The sequence below is a fragment of the Dunckerocampus dactyliophorus genome, chromosome 5 (genome assembly GCF_027744805.1).
Source record: "Dunckerocampus dactyliophorus isolate RoL2022-P2 chromosome 5, RoL_Ddac_1.1, whole genome shotgun sequence".
Taxonomy (NCBI): domain Eukaryota; kingdom Metazoa; phylum Chordata; class Actinopteri; order Syngnathiformes; family Syngnathidae; genus Dunckerocampus; species Dunckerocampus dactyliophorus.
Genome location: NC_072823.1, coordinates 4393695 through 4421229, shown reverse-complemented (window position 1 = coordinate 4421229; position 27535 = coordinate 4393695). Strand labels below are relative to the sequence as shown.

At 43.2% G+C, this 27535-nt stretch overlaps 1 protein-coding gene across 3 annotated transcripts; it reads left to right on the top strand.

Moving 5' to 3' along the window:
* Positions 1-451: 451 nt before the first annotated feature.
* On the top strand, positions 452-24373 carry LOC129181784 (uncharacterized). Of its 3 annotated transcripts, none has more exons than XM_054777401.1 (35): positions 452-575; positions 4913-4996; positions 5305-5751; positions 6125-6330; positions 6483-6628; positions 6860-6937; positions 7579-7821; positions 7896-8065; positions 8274-8479; positions 8573-8724; positions 8939-9019; positions 9342-9584; positions 9658-9803; positions 9999-10201; positions 11648-11799; positions 12022-12090; positions 12254-12496; positions 12571-12740; positions 13385-13590; positions 13712-13860; positions 13977-14066; positions 14201-14431; positions 14503-14672; positions 15804-16006; positions 18924-19066; positions 19226-19309; positions 19415-19657; positions 19738-19907; positions 20064-20251; positions 20661-20800; positions 22271-22357; positions 22463-22705; positions 22807-22963; positions 23058-23133; positions 23215-24373. In XM_054777401.1, the coding sequence occupies exons 1-35, from the start codon at positions 467-469 to the stop codon at positions 23229-23231; spliced, it is 5745 nt and encodes a 1914-aa protein (XP_054633376.1). In that variant the 5' UTR covers positions 452-466; the 3' UTR covers positions 23232-24373. The 3 variants fall into 3 exon arrangements, with proteins under 3 accessions (XP_054633376.1, XP_054633375.1, XP_054633377.1); XM_054777400.1 differs by having other exon boundaries at positions 4910-4996; XM_054777402.1 differs by lacking the exons at positions 7896-8065; positions 8274-8479; positions 8573-8724; positions 8939-9019; positions 9342-9584 and having other exon boundaries at positions 4910-4996.
* The last annotated feature ends 3162 nt before the right edge of the window (positions 24374-27535 follow it).

Below are 27535 nucleotides of genomic sequence, written 5' to 3'. Positions count from 1 at the left end.
GTGAAACGTATTGCTTATATGCTTCGAATCTCCGTTGAGCATCTCCGTGTGGAGCTTGCATGTTCTGCCCGTGCGTGTGAGTTTTGTCCGGGTACTCTAAACTGTCCATCGGTATGAACGTGAGAGTGAATGCTTGTTCTCCATGTGCCCTGCCATTGAGTGGCAACCTGTCCAGGGTGGACCTCGCCTCTTAGGCTCCAGCACACCCGTGACCCAGTGAGGGTAAGCAGCATCGAAGATGGATGGATGGATGATCCCCGCGACAAACAAGGGAACGCTATACCTTTGAAAAGGCTTTCAAACCAAGTGATGTGACGTAAGGCGCTCTTCCCCCCAAGCTGCAGGTGAGAAGGGCTATGCTTGAAACATGCTTTGAGGCCATGAAGTTTGAGATAAGACAGCGTGGGCGCGGGGGAAGATGTCAACAATGTTACCGACCGACCTGAGCGCTAGCAGGCATGTGACCATGAGGTCAGCACCAGGAAGTCATCAGCTCCGCTCCACCCGACATCCGTGCACACTTTCTTCTTCTTCTTCTTGGGATGAGCAGCACAAACACACCTCTGCAGAAACAAGTAAGTTGTTGTCTTTCTACTTGTTTACCAGCGTTCTCAGCTTCCATCACTGTTAGCTATGGAGTTATTGGTAGGACCGCAACATATTGACAAAGCAACCAAAGACTGTGCTTTTTTACGCCATTTGGGGCTCACTTCATGTTTGAAGACTGAGAAAGAAAAAGTGGGATTGGAAGCGTTAGCAACTGAGCTACACAGACACCAAATTCATTCACCCACATTTATTCAAGCTACATTGCATAAATGAGGGGCCCGGGACAAGAGTGCTGGGTGGGAGAGGAAAGGAGGGAAAGCTGACAAGCACAGGTGCCTTTGAAGCCGTAATGAAACATCTTAGTCCAGCTCCATGAGAAGACCACCCAGCTGACAGGCTGTTGTGGGTAGCTTCATATGGTCCATCCGCAGTGGGAAGTAGTGTTTGAAACGGTAGCTTCCACATTCAAGTGAAGTGAACACATGATGACCAGTGAAGATAGATAAATAGCTAGATGGATACTTTCCTCATCTCCAAGAGAATTCCTTCAAAAAAGGATTCATTTGACGTCACTAAAACAGGCTGTAGTGTTGGACAGTCTTTTCATTTCTTCTCAAATCATTCGTTTATTCAGTTTTCATTCAGTCTTCATTATCTTTGTCTCTCTGGGTCTGTGACGTGAGGGGGGCGTGTCTCCTACCTGGGAGGGGTCGGGAGTGGTTTTCCTCTTTCTCTCTCCCTCCCTGTACCCTGTACTGAGCTCTGTGGGGGCTGGCAGTCGGTGTGGGGGTGGAGTCTCCATCCTCGGGGAGGGGATAGCTGTGGGCCTGCTGGGGTGTGGCCCCCGCTCCCTGTCTGCGCTTGTGCGTGGTCTGTCCCGCGCGCACACACACACACACACACATGAATATGATTATTGTAAAGATAGTATGAATATTGGTGGTGGTGGTGTGTTTACTGAAGCTGTGAAGGGTCATCATATTGTCGATGAAGCACAAACGACCTGATTTGTACACAATCATGAATCGTCATGAATCATCATAAAGGTGAAAGGAATCCAATATGTGCTGTCTATGAACTTATCAAATATATACGTAGAACAAGTAGGTACAGAGTGTAAACGTCACGTGACAAGTAGTGGAATACTACTTACTCTGTGTTGTTGTGTCGTCGGCGCTACGTGGGGGGTGTTTCTTGGGGGGGCGGGGGTTTGCAGCAGAAAAGCTTGTATGTATGTAATATATGATATGGAAGTGACTTTTTCACGCCTCGATTCGTAGCCATACTTTTGGCACGCTGGTGTTGCTATGCACGTGGCACGTGACATCATGGATACGCCGTCACTACCTTCAAGGCGTATTTTTATGACTAATAAATAGAATGCTTTGGCAGGGACATGGATTATGAATGTACTGGCTGTTGTTTCATCATATTAAACACTCCTCGTTCTCTTTTTGCACTTAGCCGCTTTATATTACAATTCCTAAGTTTGTAAAGCTGCTCTGCGGTGTGTGTGTGTGCGTGCGCGTGCACAGTGGCGGTTCTGTCTGTGGCCCACATGGGCAATATTGCCCAGGGTGGTGGTGTTTTGGGGGCCCGCGAAGTGTAAAGAAAGAATCTCATGTATTTGTGGTCACTTCATTTCCTATGTGTGGCAGATGGGCGCCCTCTACAGGCGGTACACTCGCAGCGCGCCCCCATTCTGCTCAGACTTGACCAAACCTAACGTCCACAATGTGTAACTTAATAGTTTATTTTTTTTGTAAAGAAAAGTAGTCAGGTGAATTTGTCTGGGGGGTGGGGGTGTTCCCCATAGCATCGTTCCACCCCAGGGCGTCAATCAAATCGAGCCAGAACCGCCACTGCGTGTGTGCGTGTGCGCGTGGAGGCCGTTTGAACGTGTTGGGCGTCATGATGTCGGCCCGTTCCCGTGCAGCCACTTGTTGCGCATGTGCGACTCACGAGTGAGCGACAGCGGTCGTTTCCCACATCACGTGTTGTTGGAGGGCCTAATATCTGTATGTTCCTGTGTTGTTGGTGGATAAAACATACCATCGTTTGATCATATATGGTATGAAATATAATACTGTGTGACACTCAAGCAGGCGTCACGTGATGCATCATCTTTGCTAGTTTTTTCCGAGCAACATTGATAGAATGCCTCCGAAGCAGGGCTGTCCAAAGTGCAGCACTTTCTAAAAATAGAATTTAGGAGAACAACGACGCAAAACGATGAGGAAAAATAATCTCATTTTACTAGCATGGGTTTTGAAATATGAAAGAACAAATCTTTTAAACGATGACAAACAAAAAAAAATAAAGTTGTCTTTAGTATTTAGGGTGGGCAAAAAGTTATATATTACGGGACTCGAGGGGGGGGGAGAGACACTGTAGCAGGCGTCAAGCAGGGCTGTCCAAAGTGTGGCCATTTCTAAAAATAGAATCTAACAAGAATACAACTGCAAGAATGGAAAAAAATAGCAGTTATGTCCAAATATTGTCTGTGGTTATGATTCCATTCATTTCAAACATACATCCAGTTGACAATAAAACGCTTCGTGTTGCAGACTGATCGAAAATAGTTGTACTCCCAGAAAAGTTGTCATTTTAAGAGAATAACGTGCAAGGATAACATCTTTTCAAGGGCCTAAAATGGAAACGGGACAAAGACATTGTCAAAAAGTCATCATGACAAACAAGAAAATAAAGTTTTTGGAAAATTCAAGTCATAATATTACGAGAAGAAAAATGACAAGACAAAAACAGCAGCTGAAAAGTTGTGAGAATAAAATGAAAATATGAAGAATAAAAGGGAATATGCCCTTTTCTTCTTCATATTTCATTTTCAACGAAGAAAAAGTAGATTTACCAGGAATAAACTCATGTTATGAAGATTCTGCTGGGGGTTTTGTACATTTTCCAACTATTTCAACTTGTACATTTTTTTCTTGCAGGATTTTGGCAAAAACAACTTTTTTATTCCACGTGTTTCACATAACATGACCACTTTTAAAAAATATGCCTTTTTCTGTAATAGATCCTCTTTACGCTAATAAAATGAAAATATTGACTTTTCTGGTTAGCTTACGTTGTTGGCTTTGTTTGTCTCAATATGTAAAATGACTGATTTTCCAAAATAATTTTAGTGTTTTCAGAAATCGTTTTCCAGTTCTGACGAGGTCAGATACTGTATTAACACTTTGACTTCCAGCGTTGATGTGCTAAAAGTACCTCATGTTTTGTCCCGGGAATGTTGATGAAATTCCTCCAAAGCGGGGGACGTTCCTTGTTCATCTGACAAGGAAACGTTTCAATGAGAATAGCCTTGTAGATGAGGAAAATAACATCATTTTAGTAGCTGAAAGCATGACAGATGTTAAAATCCAAAATAAAATCCATCCATCCATCCATCCATCCATTTTCTATACCGCTTCATCCTCATTAGGGTCGCGGGGGCATGCTGGAGCCTATCCCAGCTGACTTCGGGCGACAGGCGGGGTACACCCTGGACTGGTCGCCAGCCAATCGCAGGGCACATATAGACAAACAACCATTCACACTCACATTCATACCTATGGACAATTTAGAGTCGCCGATTAACCTCACCTGCATGTTTTTGGGAATGTGGGAGGAAGCCGGAGTACCCGGAGAAAACCCACGCGCACACGGGGAGAACATGCAAACTCCACACAGAAATGCCCAGGGGAGAATCGAACCCAGGTCTTCCCGATCTCCAGGCTGTTCCTGTATTGGCCAACGTTATAATAATAAAATATTACACATGTCAAAGTGAAGACAACTTTTAAGGTTGTACTATAAGAAAGAAAACAATGAATAAAGTTGTAATTTATGATAAATCAAGTTGTGGAAAAAGTTTGATTTACAAAACAGTCAAAATGTTCTTGGAATAACAGTTGAAATAGTTGGAAAATTAAGAACAAAGTCAGGAGCAATGGAAAAAAACAAATTTTATGAGGATAAAATCAAAATATTTCGGTAATTGAAAAAATTGTCATTGTAATTTTACGAGAATATGCTGGAGCCTACCCCAGCTGACTTTGCCCAAGAGGCCAGCCAATGCCAGATCTTTTCACCTGTATGACAAAGCTGAAATGCACTTTTTTTCTTGCATTCTTTCCAACATATCAAAGTGGCAAAGTTGCCGTAACGTGCACGTGTGCTGCAGTGTTTATTGATGGCGTATCGATGTGTTTGTGTTTGCTGAGTTATTGTGTGCTATCATCAAGCGTTCAAGTGTATCAGTGATCTCACTCTCTTCACGTGAAACATGGTCACCAACTCCTGGACTCCCTCCTGCTCAGTTCTTGTAAAATGTGTCTGATCACGCCTTGTCTTTCAGTAGAACGCTGCGTTTGCACCGAGATGGCGACCCCTGGAGGGGCGCTCCTGTTCCTCCTCCTGCTGATCACCGCTGCAAAGATTTCAGGTATCAGGTTATGATCAATACATCCTTGAATTATTACTTTTTTTTAGCATCCATCCAAGACACCTGAAAAATGTAGGCAACATTCTGGCGTGAAACGTGAACATAAACCAAAAAACAGGCTGACACAACAAGCGTGCGCTAACCGAGGTTCCACTGTAAATTAGCTTTCTAATCTGCAAAATCAGTATGAGTGAAGGCAGTGCATGTCAGAGTCAGGGAGTCTTTTTCACGCCTTCCTTTGACTGAATAAAAAAGAAATGCAAACTAGCAGCTGCATGCAGTGAAAGGTGATGTCTTTTCTTCACCAGCGTACCAGTCCAAGTGTGGTAGCATCGTGTGCCCCCCAGACATGGACTGCATTGAACGTGGTGGGAAGACGAGTTGTGCCGACCCTTGTGAGATCTACACCCCCCTGGATGACCACTGGCGAGACACACAGTTTACTTCACGTGGGAACAACGTAGAATGTGACCGAAATGCTGAGTGGAAGGGCTGGTATCGTCTGCTCCTGGGGGGCAAGAGTGCACGTATTCCTGAGAGATGCGTACAGCCAAACATGTGTGGAACCTATGTACCACTCTGGCTGAATGGCCCTCATCCCACACAACGGAATGAAATTGTAGCTCGCACACCGTTTGGTTCCTTGGATAGTGATGGCTCCTGGTTCACGACCAACATCCATGTGAAGAAGTGCTCTCACTACTACGTCTACAAACTGGTCAAACCAGGGGACTGTAGTCTGGCCTACTGTGCAGGTATGTTCCATTCAAAGAATGTTTCACGATCAAATATGCAGCAGAAAACCTGACAATGTTTAATGTGAGCCCATGTGGTGTCAGAATGTTAGTCACCTCCTGATAAGAACACCCGTGCTACTACATGTAAAACCTACGGCAGGGGTCAGGAAGCTATGGCTCAGGAGCCACACATGACTCTTAGATGTCTGCCTCTGGCAAGTAAACGTTGCAGAAATCCCAGTGTCTTAGCCAAAAAGGTTCCTGACCCCTGGTCTACAGTGTGATCCATGTCGTGATCTACATCAAAGTGATATTTGTGAAGGTGACTGTCGTGTATTTCCATATTATGCACAGAAAATGAAAAAAAATGTCCCTGTAATGTTTTCTTTAGAATTGGATCCTCCATTCCTCAGTCACATCACTTGTGGATCTGACAAAATCTGGGTGGGCGTGAATTCAGCTAACTTAAGTGTCGCTGGTTATAACCCGTACAATGGCCACCTGGAAGACCGCAAGTGTTCGCAGAGAAAGGAAGAAAATGGTGACGTGTTCTACGAAACTGACGCTCAGACGGGTACCTGTGGAAACAAAGAGCAGGTAAAAAGAAGCAGGCACACACGTACTGTAGACATTTCATTTCATGTCCAAGGCAAACAAGAAGATTTGCATTTAGTATTGATGACAACCTTTCTCCTGAATCATCTGGACTAAAGTTTGATCATCATCTCACTTTCTCATGTGTTTTTCAGACCAACGGCACACATGTCATCTACTCCAACACGTTGTTCATCTATCCAAACCAAGATGTCTCCCAACCCATGAAGTTTCCTTTCTCATGCGTGTATCCCCTGGACACACACACCAGACTGAACTCACCCATCACAGCGATCCTGCGGTGAGTATTGATACAATTAGCAATGAGGGATGATTTAGAATGATTCTAGTGAAGTAGAAACATTTAGAGTAGCCTGACGTATCCTCACAGGTTGCTGCCATCTTAGATCAGCTTTGTATTGTGGAATTACTATTTATTTCAACAAAAAATGTATCTTTTACATTGACGGAGTGTTGTGTGTACAATATTTATATTTTATTTTGAAAGTGACGGAGTTCTGTTTGCTTGAAGGGCCGATGGAGAGGTTAATCAGCACCAGGATGATCCATCACTCCAATCTGGAGTCCTGGAGGTGCCACCACCATACTGGCAAGTAGAAGGGTTACATTGACACAGAATGTTAGAGCACTGCTCAGATGGCACCTTTGAAGGGATCGTATGGATTTTTTGACATGAAGTTGTGTGACATCCTCACCCCACAGCAACAGCCACTTGGTCCCCCAATTGGTCCCTCAAAAAAATCTCCCTGCGCACTGTCGCCTGTCCATTCTTGTGTGTGTGACGAAGCTCACATCTTCTTCCACTGTGGAACAAACACATTTTCTATGCTGCTTCTCCTCATTAGGGTCGCGGGGGCAGGCTGGAGCCTATCCCAACTGACTTGGGGTGACAGGCGGGGTACACCCTGACTTGTGTCCAGCCTATGGCAAGGCACATATAGACAAACACTCACATTCATACCTATGGACCATTTAGAGTCTCCAATGAAGCTAACATGCATGTTTTTGGAATGTGGGAGGAAACCGGAGTACCCAGAAAACCCCCCCACACATGGGGAGAACATGCAAACTCCACACAGAAATGCCCAAGGAAGAATCCAACCCAGGTCTTCCCGATCTCCTGACTGTTACTGTGTTGGCCAACATGCACCGTGCTGCACTTTGCATGCAAGCCCATAATAATGAGAGGAGAACTTGTCTTATGAGAGTATATGTGTCTTTTATTGACAGGAAGGAAGGTGTCCTTGTTGGCTCAGGTCCCAAACTGGGAGCCTCCATGCTCCTGTTCAAGGAATCGGACTACAAGAAGCCTTATCCAGCAGGTGTGGTGGTCCTTCCAGTGGGCTCACCATTATATGTGGAGGTCTCTGTGGACAAGAAAGATCCCAGCTCGGTGGTTGTTTTGGAGGAATGCTTTGTCTCTCACTCACCAGACCGTGACAGTCTTGATCGATACTCCGTCATCTCCAACAGGTATGTCTATGCTTAGTCGGGGAATACTCTAAGACATGATGCAGAATGCTGATGATAAACTTTGTTTTTATCAGATGTCCCACTGACCGCCAACAAGTGTTTGAGTTTAAGAGTGGCTCATCCCACCAGGCTCGGTTCTCCACCCTGCCCTTCGCTCTTCAGGGAGAATACCAAGATGTTTACCTCCACTGCAGCTTCATCCTGTGTGACCACAAGAGTTCCTCTTGCACTCCGGTTTGTGAAGGTAAAATGAAAGACACTGAAATCTTTAGTCTGGACCCATGTGGTCTAACAACGTTGGTTGCCTCCTGCTGTGAGCCCCCATGCTACCACATGTACAGTCTACAGGATGATCCATGTCGTGATCTACAGCAATGTGATATTTGTATTTTCATATTGTGGCATATAACACACAGGAAATGAAATGGCTGTCCCCATAATGTTTTCTTTAGAATTGGATCCTCCATTCCTCGGTCACATTATTTGTGACCCTGACAAAATCACAGTGGGTGTGGATTCAGCTAGCACAAGACGCGCTGGTTATAACCCACGCGTTGGCAAACTGGCAGACCGCATGTGTTCCCAGGCCGTAGAGCAATACAGTGTCGTGTGGTACAAAGCTGACGCTCATGAAGGTGCCTGTGGAAACCAAATGAAGGTAAAAAGCAGACACACATCTGGACTAAAGTCCTTGATCATCTCTTCACAATAAAAGGCTGTATGTGATGAAATGTTCTCATCTGTTTTTCAGACCAACGGCACACATGTCATCTACTCCAACACGTTGTTCATCGACCCAGCCATCAATACTCCTTTCTCTCTGCCCATGGGCTTCCCTTTCTCATGCGTGTATCCCCTGGACACACACAGCAGACTGAACTCACCCATCAGAGCGATCCCGGCGTGAGTATCGATACAATTAGCAATGCGAGATGATTTAGAATGATTCTAGTGAAGTAGAAACATTTTAAATAGCCTGACGTTGTATCCTCACAGGATGGGCATCAGTATTGTGTTGTGTAACTACTATTAAGTACTTTCACGTTTCATATTGGAGTATGTTTGTACAATATTTATACTGGAGTTTCATACTGAGAGGAGGTCTGTTTGCTTGAAGGCCTGATGAAGAGGATGCTCAGCACCAGGTCCCTGATGGTCCATCACACCAAGACAAAGCCCCGGGGGTGCTACCACGCTGGCAAGTATCAGGGTTATATGTACACACAATGTTCCGTGAGCAGGCCCATATAAGAAGACGGTCAAACATTTTTAGTCCAATCACATAGCAAATTGCCTTCAAATTGCGCTTATTATCCATCCCCAATGAAAAGCAGTCCCCTTTTGTTTTAAAATGCAACTTGGTGAAGTGAATGCATCATGACCAGCCTGACGTTAACACAACACATAAACTTAAGCTTAAGGTCAGAAAGTGTGAACACCTAAGTTTAAAATTCAAAACCTGTCAGGGCTCAAAAAGTAACGTGTAAAACGTTTCTTGTTTATGTGTATTTGATTTACAGGATGGAAGGTGTTTTTGTTGGCTCGGGTCCCAAACTGGGAGCCTCCATGCTCCTGTTCAAGGAATCGGACTATAAGAAGCCTTATCCAGCAGGTGTGGTGGTCCTTCCAGTGGGCTCACCATTATATGTGGAGGTCTCTGTGGACAAGAAAGATCCCAGCTTGGTGGTTGTTTTGGAGGACTGCTTTGTCTCTCACTCACCAGACCGTGACAGTCTTGAGCGATACTCCGTCATCTCCAACAGGTATGTCTATGCTTAGTTGAAGAATACTCCAAGACACGATGCAGAATGCTGATGATAAACTTTGTTTTGTCAGATGTCCCACTGAGAGCAGCTCATCCCTCCAGGCTCGTTTCTCCACCCTCTTCTTCCGTTTTTGGCCGCAATACCAAGATGTTTACCTCCACTGCAGCCTCAGCCTGTGTGACCGCAGGAGTTCCTCTTGCACTCCGGATTGTGAAGGTAAGCATGAAGAAAGAAATCTTCAGTGTGGACCTACAGCAGGTGGTGTAAGAATGTTCATCACCTCCTGATAAGAGCAGCCATGCTCCCAGATGTAAAGTCTACTCTATGATCAATGTCATGATGTTCAGCAATGATATTTGTCATGCATATTTGTCATGTATCTTCATATTTGCCCCTTAATCTTTTGTTTAGAATTGGATCGTTCACTCACTCACCTTAATTGTGGCTCTGACAAAATCCAAGTGGGCGTGGATTCCGCTGGCCTGAGAAGCACTGGTCATAACCCGCTCAGTGGCCACCTGGAAGCCCTCAAGTGTTCCCAGGCCACGAAGCACGATGGTGTCGTGTGGTACAAAGTTGATGCTCAGGAAGGTGCCTGTGGAAACACAATGAAGGTAAAGAGAAGCAGACACATGCGTACTGGAGACATTTTATTTCACGTCCAAGGCAAATATGGCTGTCAAAGTCAACACGTTAATGGTAGTTTACTTTACTTTACGGCACAAATCTTTGTGACTCGCGATTAACATGCGCACTTCCTGTTGGAGCCTCGGCACACACCGTATTTTGAGGAAACGTGGCAGCTTGGCAGCTCATGTGGAGCGAGAAGCGGTAAAAAATATTGAGGTGAAATGGGCAAAGAAAAGGGTATTTTCAATGCTAAGTTTAGCTTCACAGCCCTGGCAGATGTCCTCTGACAAGACCAAAGTTGTTTGTGTCGCTGAGAGTCGGGTTGTCACAAAGTACGTCGCCGGGAACAAGAGAGAAGTTGCTGGTGCACAGCAGGCATTTTTTTGTGTGATTTATCCAGTGGTACCGTGGCATACGAGTGTTCCCACTCATGAGTGTTTTTCTAGGAAATGTTTGCTTTGAACGGCTAGCTACAATTTGGGCTAGGAGCTACTAGTTACAAGCAGGCATAGCAGAGGACAGCTATTTCGGGGCACATGTCAAATAGAATTAGCTCTCGCTAGAGTTAGCGTAACAGTAGCTGTAATATCCGCACACCAATATAGCCGGTATATGCCTTAAGGCGCCTAAACCACAACATTGCTGAATACGCTGCTAATCTGCCTGGTGTAGTTAATACTTTACACCAGGAGATGATGGACATGTGCGGCAGGGAGTCTGCTCGCTGTGGCAGTCCGTGGTGGGCTGTGTGTGAGTTGTGCCACGTCCAGAAGGTAATTGCTGATGCTGCATGCATTGGCTTCGCAGAAGATGTTGGTTTGGGATGGATGGGTGGGTTGGTGAATTGGTGTGTGGATGGATGGATGGCTGGATGGATGGATGGTCTCCAAGAGGAATTTACATTTCCAGCAGCTCTGCAAAAAAACAACCAAGGCAAGACATGAGATAAGAAAAGTAAAATACAAGAATAAATAATAAAAAAAATGAATATGCAACAGATCACACCAAATATGTAGTGCAATGATACATCAGAAATAATACATAATAATTAACATGAAATTATTCAAGTCCAGTCCTTCCACGACAGGAGATATTCTGATGTTACACAGATTGGTATCGGTTGATATTGGAATCGAAAACTGGGAGTTGGACAATGTCGACATGTGTGATATCTGCAAAAAAGCAAATATCAGACATCACACGCACAAACGTCTTTGATTCATTGGGATTAATTATGCGATTATGTCAATTAAATAGCTTCGATTAACAGCCCTACAAACAATAAGATTTGCATTTAGTATCGATGAGAACCAGGGGTGGAACAAATTGTTTACCTTTCTCCCATTTTTAAAGTCTTGCGACTAAAGTCCTTGAACATCCCTTCACAATAAAAGTCTGTATGTGATGAAATGTTCTCATCTGTTTTTCAGACCAACGGCACACATGTCATCTACTCCAACACGTTGTTCATCTACCCAGCAAACAACACTTCTTCCTCTCTGTCCATGACCTTTCCTTTCTCATGCGTGTATCCCCTGGACACACACAGCAGACTGAAAGTCCCCATCAACGCGACCCTGCCGTGAGTATTGATACCATTAGCAATGTGAGATGTTTTAGAATGATTCTAGTAAAGTAGAAACATTTAGAGTAGCCTGACGTATCATCACAGGCTGCTGCCATCTTATCAGTATTGGATGGTGTAATTGCCACTGAGTTGAACCAATGATGTCATTCATCTTTCACATTTCAAAGGGTTGGAGTATGTTTGTACAATATTTAAGAGAGTTCTGTTTGCTTGAAGGCCCAGTCAGCACCAGGTCAATGACGAGCCATCACCCAAATCTGGAGCCCCGGATGTGCCACCATGCTGGCAAGTATAAGGGTTACATTGACACAGAATGGTATTGCATTGCTCCGCAAGCAGGCTCATAATAAATATGAGATATAATAAGATGGGCTGCGTTTTGCATGCAAGCCCATAATAATGAGAGGAGAACTTGTCTTATGAGAGTATATGTGTCTTTTATTGGCAGGATGGAAGGTGTCCTTGTTGGCTCAGGTCCCAAACTGGGAGCCTCCATGCTCCTGTTCAAGGAATCGGACTATAAGAAGCCTTATCCAGCAGGTGTGGTGGTCCTTCCAGTGGGCTCACCATTATATGTGGAGGTCTCTGTGGACAAGAAAGATCCCAGCTTGGTGGTTGTTTTGGAGGAATGCTCCACCTCTCACTCACCAGACCGTGACAGTCTTGATCGATACTCCCTCATCTCCAACAGGTATGTCCATGCTTAGTCGGGGTGAATACGGAGTGGAGATGCAGAATGCTGATGATAAACTTTGTTTTTGTTAGATGTCTCACTGACCGCCAACACACGTCTGTGTTCGAGAGCGGCTCATCCCACCAGGTTCGTTTCTCTACCCCGTTCTTCCTTCTTCAGGGAAGAGGCCGAGATGTTTACCTCCACTGCAGCCTCAGCCTGTGTGACCGCAGGAGTGCCTCTTGCACTCCGGTTTGTGAAGGTAGGAATGAAAGACACTGAAATCAATGTAAAGTCCACAGCAGTGGTCACCAACCTTTTTGAGCCCAAGATCCCTGGTCTCGGCCTTGAACCTGCGCAAGATCTACCAACGATACACAAAATTCAGTGTTACCCGAGCCTCACCTTGGTCACCTGCTTTTGTGCAACTGGGTCAGGGTTGGGCTCTCAACTACAACTTGGCTTGTTGGCTCAGTATCGTGGGCGAGTCGTGGTGAGGAGAGAGAGAGAGCCTGGTCAATGCGTTACAATAGTCAGCGCTAACGAGCCGCAGTTCAAAACAGTTTGTTGGATGTGGAGATATGTGTGCCTTCATTTTGAGGTAGTAAAGGCAGATTTTCAGCCATATTAACGTGCAATAACTTGTTGTGCACGCAGACTTGTTGTGTGCCCGTTGGTAGATCTCCGGGAGGGGAGGGCACTGACGTAATAGCGTAATATTCTTGCAATCGACCGGCAACCTTCCAAAGATGGACTAGTAGCTCTTGATTGACGGGTTGGTGACCCCTGGTCTACAGTATGATCAATGTCATCATCTGCAGCAATATATTTGTGAAGGTGGTTGTCATGTATTTTGTATATTTTGGCATCGAGGACAGGGAATTAATGCTGCCATGTTTTCTTTAGAATCTGGGTCTCCATTCCTAAGTCACCTTAACTGCGGCTCTGACAAAATCCAAATGGGCGTGGATTCAGCTAAGATAAAAAGCGCTGGTTATGACCCGCTCAATGGCAACCTGAAACTCAGCAAGTGCTCTCTGGCCACGGAGCAAGATGGTGTCACATGGTACCAAGCTGACACAAAGACGGGTACCTGTGGAAATGTAATGGAGGTAAGAAGAAGCAAGACACAAACAACCATCTGGACTAAAGTCCTTGTTCATCTCTTCAAATAAATCCACTGATCATCAATGAAAGGCTGTATGTGATGAAATGTTCTCATCTGTTTTTCAGACCAACGGGACACACGTCATCTACTCCAACACTTTATTCATCTATCCAGCAAACAAAGCTTCCTTTGTGTCCCTAAAGTTTCCTTTGTCATGCGTGTATCCTCTGAAGACGGACACCAGGCTGAAGGCACCCATCAGACCAATCCTGCCGTGAGTAGACCTTTAATGAAAGGGACAGATGATTTTCACTGAGTATTTGAACAGCTTATGCCATTTGTCTTTCACATTTCGGTATGTTTGAAATAAGTTTATTTTGAAACTAACAGGAGTTTTGTCCATGGTGCTGAGGTTGGTCAGCACCGAGATCTTGGTGATCCATCACAACAAGTCGGAGCCCCGGAGGTGCCGCCACGCTGGCAAGTATAGGGGTTACATTTGTTGGTTACATTGTTGAGGCTCATAATAAGTATGGGGCATAATAAGGTGGGCCACGCTTTGCATGCAAGCCCATAATGAGAGAAGAATTTTGGTTACATGTGTCTTTTTACAGGATGGAAGGTGTCTTTGTTGGCTCAGGTCCCAAACTGGGAGTCTCTATGGTCCTGTTCAAGGAATCCGACTATAAGGAGCATTATCCAGCAGGTGCGGTGGTCCTTCCAGTGGGCTCTCCATTATATGTGGAGGTCTCTGTGAGAGATCCCAAATTGGTGGTTGTTTTGGAGGACTGCTTTGCCTCATCAGACCCTGACAATCTTGAGCGAGAAGCCCTCATCCACAACAAGTATGTCTTTGCTCAATTGGGGTGAATACGGAGACAAGATGTAGAACGCTGATGACAAATGTTGTTATTAGATGTCCCACTGACCGCCACAAAGTGTCTTTGGTTGAGAGCGGCTCCTCCCTCCAGGCGCGTTTCTCCACCCTCTTCTTCCCACTTCAGGGTAAATACCACGATGTTGACCTCCACTGCAGCCTCAGCCTGTGTAACCGCAAGAGTTCCTCTTGCATTCCGGTTTGTGAAGGTAAGAATAAAGAAGTTAGACACTGAAACCCATGTGGTGTAAGAACGTTAGTCACCTCCTGACAAGAACACCTGTGCTACCACATGTAAAGTCTGCGTAAATGTAAAGTCGGATGTAAAGCAGCGGAGACGTTTTCAGTGGGTTGCATGGTCTTGCCAAAGAGACCTCTGTGCCATTTGCTTGCTGTGCCACTGCAAGGTGTGTGCCCTTCAAATTCAAACTGCACTTCAATGTTGGGAATGAGGTCCTGCCCCAGGGGGAGGAAAGTATCTCGGGGTGCTGTTTCACGAGTCAGGGAAGGTTTGGAGCGTGAGGTCAACAGGTGGATCGGCCGTCGTGGGGAAGATGGAGCTGAGCCACAAGGCAAAGCTCTTAAATTAGCGGTCGATCTATTTCCCCACCCTCACCGTGAGCTCTGGGTTGCGACCGAAAGTACAAGATGGCCGATACAAGCGGCTGGTGAGGAGCTCAATTACAACATGGTACATGAAAAAACTAAAAATGTCAATCTTCAATACTTGGTTGGGAATCCCTTTGCCTTAATCACTGCCTCGATGGCATTGAGGCGGAAGCCTGTGGCATTGGCTGGGAGTTATGGAAGCCCAGATTTCCTTGGTGCTTGCTGTCAGCTCTTTGGTTTTGGGTCTGGTGCCCCTCATTTTCCTCTTCATAATATTGCATACATTCTCAATATGAGGTTTAGATCCGGCGAGTTGGCTGGCCAGTCAAGCACTGTGCTGGCATGCTTCTGGCGGCATGGGCACGGGACAGGTCCTGCTGGAAATGAAAATTGCATCTCCATCCAGATCCTCAGCAGAAGGAATCATGAAGCCTTGTAAAACATTTGGTAGACTGTTGCGGTGGCCTTGGATTTAAGAGTTTACCAACACCTGCACTGCACATTGCACCCCAAATCCTAACCTTTGCAAAGTCTATTTACATTGAAATTGAAATGTAATTTATTGTATACCATTGGTTGAAAAATTCTTGCCCTTTGGGTCGCCACTTGTCATTGAAGGGTGATGGTGGCTTGAAAAGCACTGGTCTCCAGTATGATCCATGTGATGATCTGCAGCAATGTCATATTTATGAAGGTGACTGTCCTGTATGCCCTCACAATGTTTCCTTTAGAATTGGATGCTTCACTCCGTCACCTGATTTGTGACTCTGACAAAATCCGAGTGGGCATGGACTCAGCTAGGATAAGACGCGCTGGTTATAACCCACTCTCTGGCAAACTGGCAGACCGCAAGTGTTCCCAGAAAATGGAGAAAGATGGTGTCGTGTGGTACGAAGTTGATGCTCAGGAAGGTGCCTGTGGAAGCACAATGAAGGTAAAAAGCAGCAGCCACACACGTACTGTAGACATTTCATGTCCAAGGTAAGAATAAGATTTGCATTTGTTATTCATTAGAACCTTTCTCCTGTTGATCCCAAAGTCCTTGCTCATCTCTATGGAAGACAGAAGGGACAAAATCAAACAAATAAGTCTTTAAATCATGTATAAAATGTGTCATTAATTAGATCAATACATTAAATCAATAAATAAATCTGTAAAATATTAAATGTGTCAAATCTTTAATAAGAAATGTCATTAAATAATCAAATTTGTCATTAATGAAATCCATAAATGTCTTTAAAGAATTTATGACATGTGTAATTAATTAAATCAATCAATAAATCTAAAGTGCCATGAATTAAATCAATAAATAAATCTGTCATTAAATGTGTCATTGATGAAAATACCCGTTCATTTTACAATGTAGTTATTTAAGTATGTCATTATTTTGCTATTTTAAGTACGTGTGTGTGCAACTTCATGAATTTTATCTTTCACAACCATGCATCAAATCTGTGGGCGGGACTAACGCAAATCTTGTCGAATGGGCTGAAGCTCGGAAGTCGGAGAACACACTCCAAGTCGTGAGCGATATTTTAAAATTTGCAGAGTATGTGGAAGCGGGATCTGCTGACCCTGAGCATGCAGCAGTAAAGACAGGAATTTATTGAGATTGAGTTATTTCCGCACTTTATGACCACAAAAGCACCCCAGCACCCCCCCACCAAGTACCCACGTGGCTTTATGAATCATTTCTATCTGTGATGAATACATGAGTTGAAGAAACTACACACGTGGATAAAATTGTTGGTACCCTTCGTTCAATGAAAGAAAAACTCACAATGGTCACAGAAATAACTTGAATCCGAAAAAAGTAATAATAGATAGAAATTCTATGAAATTTAACCAATGAACGTCAGACATTGCTTTTCAACCATGCTTCAACAGAATTGTTGAAAAAAATAAACTCATGAAACAGGCCTGGACAAAAATGATGGCACCCCATAACTTAATATTTTGTTGCACAACCTTTGTGGCAATCACTGCAATCAAACGATTCCTGTAACTGTCAATGAGACTTTTGCACTTCTCAGTCGGTATTTTGATCCACTCCTCATGAGCAAACTACTCCAGTTGTCTCAGGTTTGAAGGGTGCCTTTTCCAGACGGCATGTTTCAGCTCCTTCCAAAGATGCTCAATATGATTAAGGTCAGGGCTCATAGAAGGCCACTTTAGAATAGTCCAGTGTTGTCCTCTGAGCCATTCCTGGGTGTTTTTAACTGTGCTTTGGGTCATTGTCCTGTTGCAAGACACTAGAAACACCAGTTTCCTTGTTACCTCAATTTTCTAAAATTATGGAGAAGCTATTTAATAACAGGTTGGACAAATTTATTAATAAGAATGAATTACTAGCAGGCAGTCAATATGGTTACAGAGCCAACACTTTAACTTCTATGGCACTGATGGAAATCACGGAGGAAATCACTACTGCCATAGACAACAGAAGATGTGCAGCTGCTGGATTCATGGATCTGACAAAAGCTTTCCATACAATTAATCACAATATTTTACCATACAATTAATCACAATATTTTAATATCAAAATTAGAAAGGTACGGAATCAGAGGATTAGTTTTGAATTGGGTTAAAAGGTACCTAGCAAACAGGAAGCAATTTGCAAAGCTAGGAGAATACACATCTGGGAGTTTATACACCACGTGTGGAGTACCCCAGGGGTCCATATTCAAAACTGTTCAAATTCTACATCAATGACATTTGTAAAGTAACAAAGGACTTAAAGTTGGTATTATTTGCGGATGATACCACTGCCTTTTGTTGTGGAGAAAGCACACAAGAACTCATTAAAAAGGTCAAGGATGACAAGGTCATATTAAAGTCATGGTTTGATAAAAACAGATTATCCTTGAACTTAAGTAAAACTAAAATAATGCTATTTGGAAATAGCAGAAGGGACACGTACGACCAAATAGAAATAGACACAGTGGATATTGAAAGAGTGAAAGAATATAAATTCCTGGGGATCATAATAGACATAAAAATGAGTTGGAAATCTCATATTAAAAATATGCAACAAAAGGTGGCGAGAAATACTTCAATATTGAATAAAGCAAACTTTGTTCTTGATCATAAATGACTCCACACTCTGTACTGTTCCTTAGTGTTACCATATTTAATGTATTGTGTGGAGATATGGGGAAATAATTACAAAAGCAATCTTCACTCACTCACTGTACTGCAAAAAAGAAATATGATCTTACAGGAAAATTTAACTTAAAACATTTATACGCAAGAACAAGGCTGAAATCCACAAAATTTTCGTGTGTGGAATGAAATGATGGACCGGATTAAGTAAGGAACTCAAACAAAGTACAGAGATGAGCACATTCACAAACAATACAAGCAGTTGGTGTTTGCTAAATACAAGCAGAAGAGTCTTGATCGTCACAATGATTGTTCTGTCACGCTTGTTTTTATGTTTTAAGTTTTGTTTTTGTTAAATTTATATTTATTTTAAATACAGTATACAGTATATATATTGGTCTTCTTACTTTTATTTATTATGTATTATTATTCTGATTATTATAGTAAATTTGAGATGGAATGCAGGAAGTGAATAATATGTACTGTACTAGGTGTGGAATGGATGGGGGGGGGGGGTAGGATTAAATAAGCTTTGCTTCTTCCTACTCCTTTTGGACATGTGGAACTGTGAAAGGATGATTCATGAGATGTATTCCATTGGAACCTTCATGTTCAAATAAACTAAACCAAACCAAACCAAAGATTTATTCATTGATTTGATTTTGTGCCATTATGTCCTCCATACAGCTCTTCACATAAATCATCGATAAAAGGCTGTGCTTGATGAAATCTTCTCATGTGATTTCCAGATCAAGAGCACACATGTCATCTACTCCAACACTTTATTCATCTATCCTGCAAGCGGACCTTCCTTTCTTCCCCTGACACTAAATTTCTCATGCGTGTATCCCCTGGACACGCACACCAGACTGAACGCAGCCATCAAACCGCAGTGAGTAGTAGAGTATTAACGAACGGGATATTGATACAAGTAGCAATGTGATTCTGAATGATAGTAGGAATGACGTACAAGTTATGTCATTTTCATTTCTATATGTTTGTACAATATTTATATTTTGACACTGAAAGGAGGTGTCTGCTTTGTGTGAAGGTCCAATGAAACGGTTGGTCAGCCCGAGGTCCTTTATGATCCATCACAACAATACGGAGCTGTCAAGGTGGCCTCACCATACTGGCAAGTACAAGTGTTGCATTTACACAGAATGTTACAGCATTGCTCTGCAAGCAGGCCCATCATAATGACAACTTGCTTTATGATATATGTGCCTTGTACTGACAGGAAGGAAGGTGGCTTTGTTGGCTCAGGTCCCAAACTGGGAGCCTCCATGCTCCTGTTCAAGGAATCGGACTATAAGAAGCCTTATCCAGCAGGTGTGGTGGTCCTTCCAGTGGGCTCACCATTATATGTGGAGGTCTCTGTGGACAAGAAAGATCCCAGCTTGGTGGTTGTTTTGGAGGACTGCTTCGCCTCTCACTCCTCAGACCCTGACAGTCTTGATCGATACTCCCTCATCTCCAGCAAGTATGTCTATGCTTAGTTTGCTTAGTTGGGGTGAATTCCGAGGCAAGATGGAGAATGCTGATAATAAACGTTTTTACTAGATGTCCCGCTGACAGCCAACGCATATCTGAGTTGAAGAGCGGCTCGTCCCACCAGGCTCGTTTCTCCACCCAGTTCTTCCGTCTTCAGGGTAAAGACAGAGATGTTTACCTCCACTGCATCGTCAGCCTGTGTGACCGCAGGAGTTCCTCTTGCATTCCGGTTTGTCAAGGTAAGAACGAAGAAGTTGAAGGCACTGAAATGTTTAGTGTGGACCCATGTGATGTGACAAGGCTGGTCACCTCCTAATAAAGTCTACAGTATGATCCATGTCATGTATACTATTTGTGAAGGTGACTGTCGTATATTTCCATATTTTGTTGTTTAGAATTGGATGATTCATCTTTAAGTCACCTTCATTGTGGCTCTGACAAAATCCGAGTGGGCGTAAGCCACGCTGGTAGCCCACTCATTGGCAACCTGGCAGACCACAAGTGTTCCCGGGCCACGGAGCAAGATGGTGTCATGTTGTACGAAGTTGACGCTCAGGAAGGTGTCTGTGGAAACACGCTGATGGTAAAAACAAGCAGAGACACACGTACTGGAGACATTTCATTTCACGGCCAATAAGATTTGCATTGAGTACATTGATGACAACCTTTCTCCTGTTTTGGTCATGTGTTATTTTGAACATGTATACAAGTTACGCTGGAATACATCACATTGACAATTCACAATGACACATGCCCAAAAAAGGAGTTGGAAGAACCAAGTACTTCCTGTTCACTTCCTGTATTCAACATGTACCATTTACCAATTGGGAATAACATCAAATGATAAGGCATTATAACAACGTATTAGAATAGGAGTTAATATTTCCATTTTTAATATTTCCATATTTCCAGAGTTCCATAATAGCTTGTAATAACTAATAATAATTATGTAACTGATCAATTACGATTTTTTTTTCTCCTCTGTTTTTTAGCTCAGCGGCACAAATGTCATCTACTCCAACACTTTGTTCATCTATCCAGCCAACAATGCCATCTCTCTGCCCCTGAGGATTCCTTTCTCATGCGTGTATCCCCTGGACACACAAACCAGACTGAACACAGCCATCAGACCGTGAGTAGTCCATGAATGAATGAAACATTGATACAATTAGCAATGTCAGATGATTTGGAATGATTCTAGTAGAGTAGAAACATTTTGAGTAGCCTGATGTTGTATCCTCACAGGTTGCTGCCATCTTAGCAGTTTTAAGTGCACCTTTTCACATTTCTATATATCTGAGTACCGTATTTTCACGACCATAAGACGCACCATATTAAAAGGCGCAGTCTCAGTTCCGGGTGCTATTTCTGTATTTCACCATAAGGTGCACCATATTATTGGGCGCAGGCATGGGCAAAATGAGCATGCATGCACGTTAAACATAGTGTGGCGCTCAGGAGGCAGTGAGGAAGCAATAGTGCTTGATTTCATTGGACAGATTAAGAACAGAACTCTCATTCAACCCACTCGAAATCAGGAAGGTCATCACTCAACACAACAGTCTCAGTCATGGTGCACAACTACAAACATCACACACACACACAGCAACGCAAAAACAGACAAGAAACTACCGCTATTTTTGCAGAACAATAACTAACAACTATGTAGCTCAAACATGTAACTTTAAGAGCATTTGCACCAAAACACGACCGCAAAGCACGCAGGGGAACAGAAAGTGCTCCCAGCAATGCTACAATACAGTATGCTAGCATGCATGCTATTGTATGTTTTTAAAAAGCTAGCGGGAGCAAAACTGAGTTGGCTTGTACTGTATTGAAGTATTTAACAATGTACTCACGTTATTTTTTACCAATCCTTATCCACAAACTCATAAAAGTCCTCATTTTCTGTATCCCAAGTGAACAGCAGGGCGAGTTCTCCATCAAACACGCCAGGTTCCCTCTCGTCATTGATAGTCAGTCTGGTTGCTCCTCAGAAATGATGTGCAACAGTGCATCATCCACATTAGCCCAAGCATCCACAATTCATTCACAAATTGTGGCGTAACTCGCACGGTGCTGCCTCCCAGTCTTAGTGAAGCTGTGTTCGCTAGCTGTCATCCATCGCTCCCACGCCGCTCGCAACTTCCCTTTGAACTCAGTGTTGAGTTCCTTCGTCAAGCCTCTTGGAATGATGGCAAGGGGAAACATCCGGTCTCTTTTCGTACACGTCACTCCTCGTCCTTCCAGCCCTTCTGATTGGTCTTAACGATGACTCCGGCTGGAAACTTTTCTTTAGGCAGCGTCTTCCTTTTTTTTTTGTCCATTACCACGGCAACCAAGCACAACAGTAAAAGCCGACCCCGTTGTGTGTATCGCTACCGTGCTGGTCCTCTTCTTCTCTACAGTGTGGTTCAACGGGATGTGGAAATTGAGCGGCATGTCGTCCATGTTGGTGATGTAGTTGGGCTGGATGTGTTTGTCTGCAATGTTTTTACTGCAGTAGGAGCGGAAGATGCCCACTTTTCCTTGTAATCCGCGCTAGTCCTTTTTTTCTGGTGAAAATAGGGTATATTTGTACAATATTTATGTTTGCTTGAAGGTTCAATGAAGAGGATGTTCAGCTCCAGGACCTTGGTGATCAATCACTCCAATCTGGAGCCCTGGAGGTGTCACCGCAGTGGCAAGTGTAAGTGTGACATTTACACAGAATGTTGGAGTGTTGCCCTGCATGCACGACCACAATAATGAGAGCAGAACTTGCTTTATGAGTATATGTGTCTTTTATTCACAGGGTGGAAGGTGTCTTTGTTGGCTCAGGTCCCAAACTGGGAGCCTCCATGTTCCTGTTCAAGGATTCGGACTATAAAGAGCATTATCCAGCAGGTGTGGTGGTCCTTCCAGTGGCTTCACCATTATATGTGGAGGTCTCTGTGGACAAGAAAGATCCCAGCTTGGTGGTTGTTTTGGAGGATTGCTTTGGCTCTCACTCATCAGACCCTGACAGTCTTGATCGACACTCCTTCATCTCCAACAAGTATGTCCATGCTTACTTAGTTGGGGAGAATACTCCGGAGCAAGATGTGAATACCCCAAGCCAAGATGCAGAATGCTGATGATAAACTTTATATTTATCAGATGTCCCACTGACCGCCAACAAGTATCTGAGTTTGAGAGCGGCTCATCCCTCCAGGCTCGTTTCTCTGCCCTGTTCATCCCTGAGGAATACGACCAAGATTTTTACGTCCACTGCAGCCTCAGCTTGTGTGACCGCAGGAGAAACTCTTGCATTCCAGTAAGTCACAGACTGTATTGTGTTGAATAACAGCTCTGTGTCTATTATTGTTGAAGCGCTTAGGTGGAATTAAACTGTTGTATTCTACATGTAGACCTGCCCAAGCAGAGCACGACGCTCTGTCTCAGAGTTTCCTCCAATCAAGCCACTAACCATTGGACCAATCACCTGTAAGTATATATTTACTAAGGTATCAGGTTGTATTGTAGTACGTGGAAATAATATTTTCCATTGCCTGTCTTTATTTTCAGGGGAGAAATCATTCTGAGGGACGTCCACGGCATTGGGATTTTTGATTTCAGTCTTTTTGGATACTTTTGACATATAACATCTTTTGATATGGCAGATTTCAGTCTTTTTAGATACTTTTGACATATAACATCTTTTGAAATGGCAGATTTCAGTCTTTTTTGACACTGACATGTACAACGTCTCTTGAAATGTCAGAAAACTGTTCTTGGGAAATCAGCATTGTCAACATTTAACCATATTTCTGGTGTGTAATCAACACATATATATTCATTATTCATTTGCGATTGTTGACTGAGGTGTAGATCAGGGGTCTCCAACCAGGAGCTGTGGAGCTCGCCAGCTGAAAAAAGCATCACAAAAATGACCACACTATCTGAAAGCTACAAGATGCAATTCTGTTTTCATACATTTGTTTCATGTTGTCGCAAAGTTTGTTGTTTGGCTTGAAATCGCTATGAAAATCTCAGAAAAAAAAAAGTGTGGAGACCTCTGATGTAGATGATGGTGTTTTACTATTTTACTGCATTTTACTTTGAGTTTTATTTAGAGCTGCAACAATGAATGAATCGATGCGAATACCCAATTGACAACTATTACGGTATAAACATGTAAATATCCTCTGATTTCAGCCTCGCAAATGTGAATATTTTTGAATGTCCTTGGCCATCCTTGAAAGCAGACCTATCATCTTTGTCTTTTACCCAAAACAAGGTATTCACATATCGGCTTTGATTTTGGAAAACAGCGATGGCCATTTTTGCCTCTTTGCGCTACGTTGCGCACTCGACCGCTAACTGGAGGTGTCCGTCTATGGCCTATCCCATTACTCCATTCATTGAAACAACAAGCTCCAGATTTTTGGCTCTGTCAGCTCAAATATTCTATTTGTGAAGAAAGAGGCGGATATTAAAAATGTGTTTTTAAAAATCCATCGATTAATTGCAAAACATAATTGACCGATTGAATCGGTGATTAAAATACTCATTAGTTGCAGCCCTACTGTAGTTTGGTTTGTTATTGATTGCATTCACTGATATTGTATTGTGAGGGATTTGAGATGGAAAGTAGCTGCAGCCACATCTGCTGTAATGCATGTTTGGAAAGATGGTTGTGTTCATTGTTCCTGTTCAATCAACAATAAAGTGATTATTAAAGTGAGTAAGTGTGACTATGCGATATAAATGTCCTGTCAACCAGAGGTTGGAGGCTGCACATGTCTGATTAGGCCTCACGTGAGTAGCGTCCGGTGGTGAAGTACTTGGGGTGCAGCCCCAAGTCCCCGATGAACGTGTGCTAGGTTTCTCTCAGCTCCTGAAACAGAGAAGTAGTTTCAGCAACTGAAAAAAATGTACTTCACGACAGCCACAGACCTGAGAAAACGGCCAGTAGTTGAGAAATGGGGCCCAGTGTCCTGCCAGGCCCCAAATGAATGTGTGGTAGGTTTCCCCCCACCTCCCGGACCGGAAAAGATAGTATCAGCAACTCTGAAAGGTCTAATTTTTGACCTCAGCGGACCTGAAAATGACCCATCAGAAAAGTAATGTTTTGAGTCCTGCTGCCTTTTAGAATGAGAGATGACTTTTTGTCTAGTTTAGTTGAGGAATGTTAAAATGAAGGTGATTCTAAGTGAATGAATAGGTGGCGCTTAAAGCTTGGGACATCAGCTAATGATGATGATTTTAAATCTTGAGTGTATGTCCCACCCTTGGACGGGACTTGGAACAATTTTAGTTTGCTTTGCCTAACACCAAGAGCGCTTACTGGGTGGGTTCTTCACTGACATTGAGATGAATTCGCCTATTTAACGAACCCCCGTTTGTAGTCAGACTTCCCCACAGCAGCCATTCTTGACTGTACGGACATGCCTAACTACTCTAGCTTTGCAATATGTAGTCACAAAATAAGACGGGAGCATCTAACCTTCCACCATTCTCTGTCCAACTCCCAAGGTTTTGTTTATTTTCTGCTTAAAAATATATTTCGGAAATTTGACCCAAACAAAAATTGTAGCTGACTTCCAAATTCAGAGACATGCTAGATTATTTGGGTCAAATTTCCTAAACATATTTTTAAGCAGTCCATAAACAAAATGTGTCGGCAAGTGTTTGACATTCTTTAGATTGACATTCTTTATTTTCTTTCACTCTTTCAATATCCACTCTGTCTATTTGTGTTTGATCGTACGTGTCCTTTCTGCTATTTGCAAATAGCATTATTTTAGTTTTATTTAAGTTCAAGGATAATCTGTTTTTATCAAACCATGACTTTAATATGACCTTTTCATCCTTAACCTTTTTAATGAGTTCTTGTGTGTTTCCCCACAACAAAAGGCAGTGGTATCATCCTTAACCTTTTTAATGAGTTCTTGTGTGTTTCCCCACAACAAAAGGCAGTGGTATCATCCGCAAATAATACCAACTTTATGATACAAATTGGCTCAGGTACAAATTGAACAGTTTGGGTCCCAATATGGACCCCTGGGGTACTCCACACGTGATATTTAAACTCCCAGATGTGTATTCGCCTAGCTTTACAAATTGCTCCCCGTTTGCTTGAGAGCTTTTTACCAAATTCAAAACTAATCCTCTGATTACGCACCTTTCTAATTTTGTAAGACCCATGAAAACTGCAACTGCACACCTTCCGTGGTCTGTAGCATTAGTGATTTCCTCCGTGATTTCCGTCAGTGCCATAGAAGTTAAAGTGTTAAGTCTGTATCTGTATTGACTAAATGCTAGTAACTCGTTATTGTCAGCTTAGACTTTGTACATTTACGTTTTGGAAAAAATTAATGAGGATTTCATTCTATACATACAGAACGTTGGACATGCTTGTGTTTGGACCTGCTCTCTGATGATGATGATTTTGTTGTTTTGTTGTATTAGCTGTGAAATGATGCTTGGAGTCTCAAGTGAGGTTTTCAATTTACTATAAAAAGAAGTAGATACAAACAATTGCAATGCCAGTGCTGGAGAGAATCATCAGCCCACCAGCCAAGGTCTAGTAAGGTGTGTGTGGGAGATGGATGAAAAAGAACAGGGTGCCTTTGTTTCAAGTGAGAGGTCTTGTGATTGTTGTCTCTCTGTTGTCACTCAGCATGTCACGAGGCGGCGTGTAGCCGTTTGGCAGAATCCCAAAATGCAGAAAGACGCAAGTTTCCGTGTTAACAAATTTATTAACAAAAAAGGTACAAAATAACAGAAAATGTCCCTAGGGTAATCCTAACAAAAGCCTCCTGGCCTAGCCGCGGGAAAAAAACAGAAATGGACAAAGTACAAAGGAACGAAAAGCGCTGCACACACGGAGAGTAGGAAAAATACAAAAACACAAACCAAAAATCACTGCAACAAAACTAGCAGGAGCAAAGTACAAACCAAGAATCACTGTTGCTAAAACGTGAACAGGAAATACGAAGTACTCACAAGAAGCAAGGCAGGGTTGACCAGAGTGCAAGGGTACAAGGTAACATGAACAAACATGGGAAGACAAACTGGCAAGGAACAGATGAACATCAAACAGGCATGAAGTACTCATGCATTGCATACAGGTGTGCATGAGCTCCTCCACTAGGTCGGCAGTGTGCTGCAACCATAAAACAGCAGAAGGCAGCAGGGCAGCACCAGACTCATGACACAGCACATACATGTAGCAGTGCCCATCCAGGACAGAGTGGAAAATATTCCATTCCCAACACTTGAATTGAAACAGGAGTGACCTTGTCACCGTCAGTTCTACGTAACAGACATTTTGGTGGAGTGTAGTACACATAGCATTGTATAACAAAGGTGCACAGGTGGTGCAAATAAATATACCTTGGCTTAACGCTTTGTCTCAAATTGATTGATCACAGAGTAGAACTTGCAACATACTATTTTCTTTTGAAAAAAGATGACACTTTAGTGTTGTTGGCTGTCATGACACAGTGGCTAACTTCTCTGTACGCTTGCATGTCAGTCCTAACGTGCAAACACTGCTTGCATTTGTTGCCTGCACATACACAGGAGCTTCCGCTGCATTATCTGTGCTACTCCTTTGGATTGAGTTTAAGCATTTCAGTCAGTTTGAAGACAAAAAAAGCTGTGAAATGGCTTTTAACAAAGAAACCATTGCTTGGGTGGTGACGTAATCGAAAGTAATTTTGGTTGACAACATAATTAGTTCGCAATCATTATAACCAAGGCATCTTTCTGTGAATCCCTATTCAGCATTTTCCAGTACCTACATAAGCGATGACAGCCCCCAAGCCGACACAACCGGGGTGAGTTATCCGTCACAAAAAACAGATAATGTCCCGGTCGCCATGGTATCGCAGGATCAACT

Coding starts and splice junctions, on each gene's coding strand:
- LOC129181784 (XM_054777400.1), top strand. CDS start 467: ATGAGGTCAGCACCAGGAAGTCATCAGCTCCGCTCCACCCGACATCCG. Junction 8,480..8,572: donor CCTGTGGAAACCAAATGAAG/GTAAAAAGCAGA, acceptor TCTGTTTTTCAG/ACCAACGGCACACATGTCAT. Junction 19,310..19,414: donor AAGGTGGCCTCACCATACTG/GCAAGTACAAGT, acceptor TTGTACTGACAG/GAAGGAAGGTGGCTTTGTTG.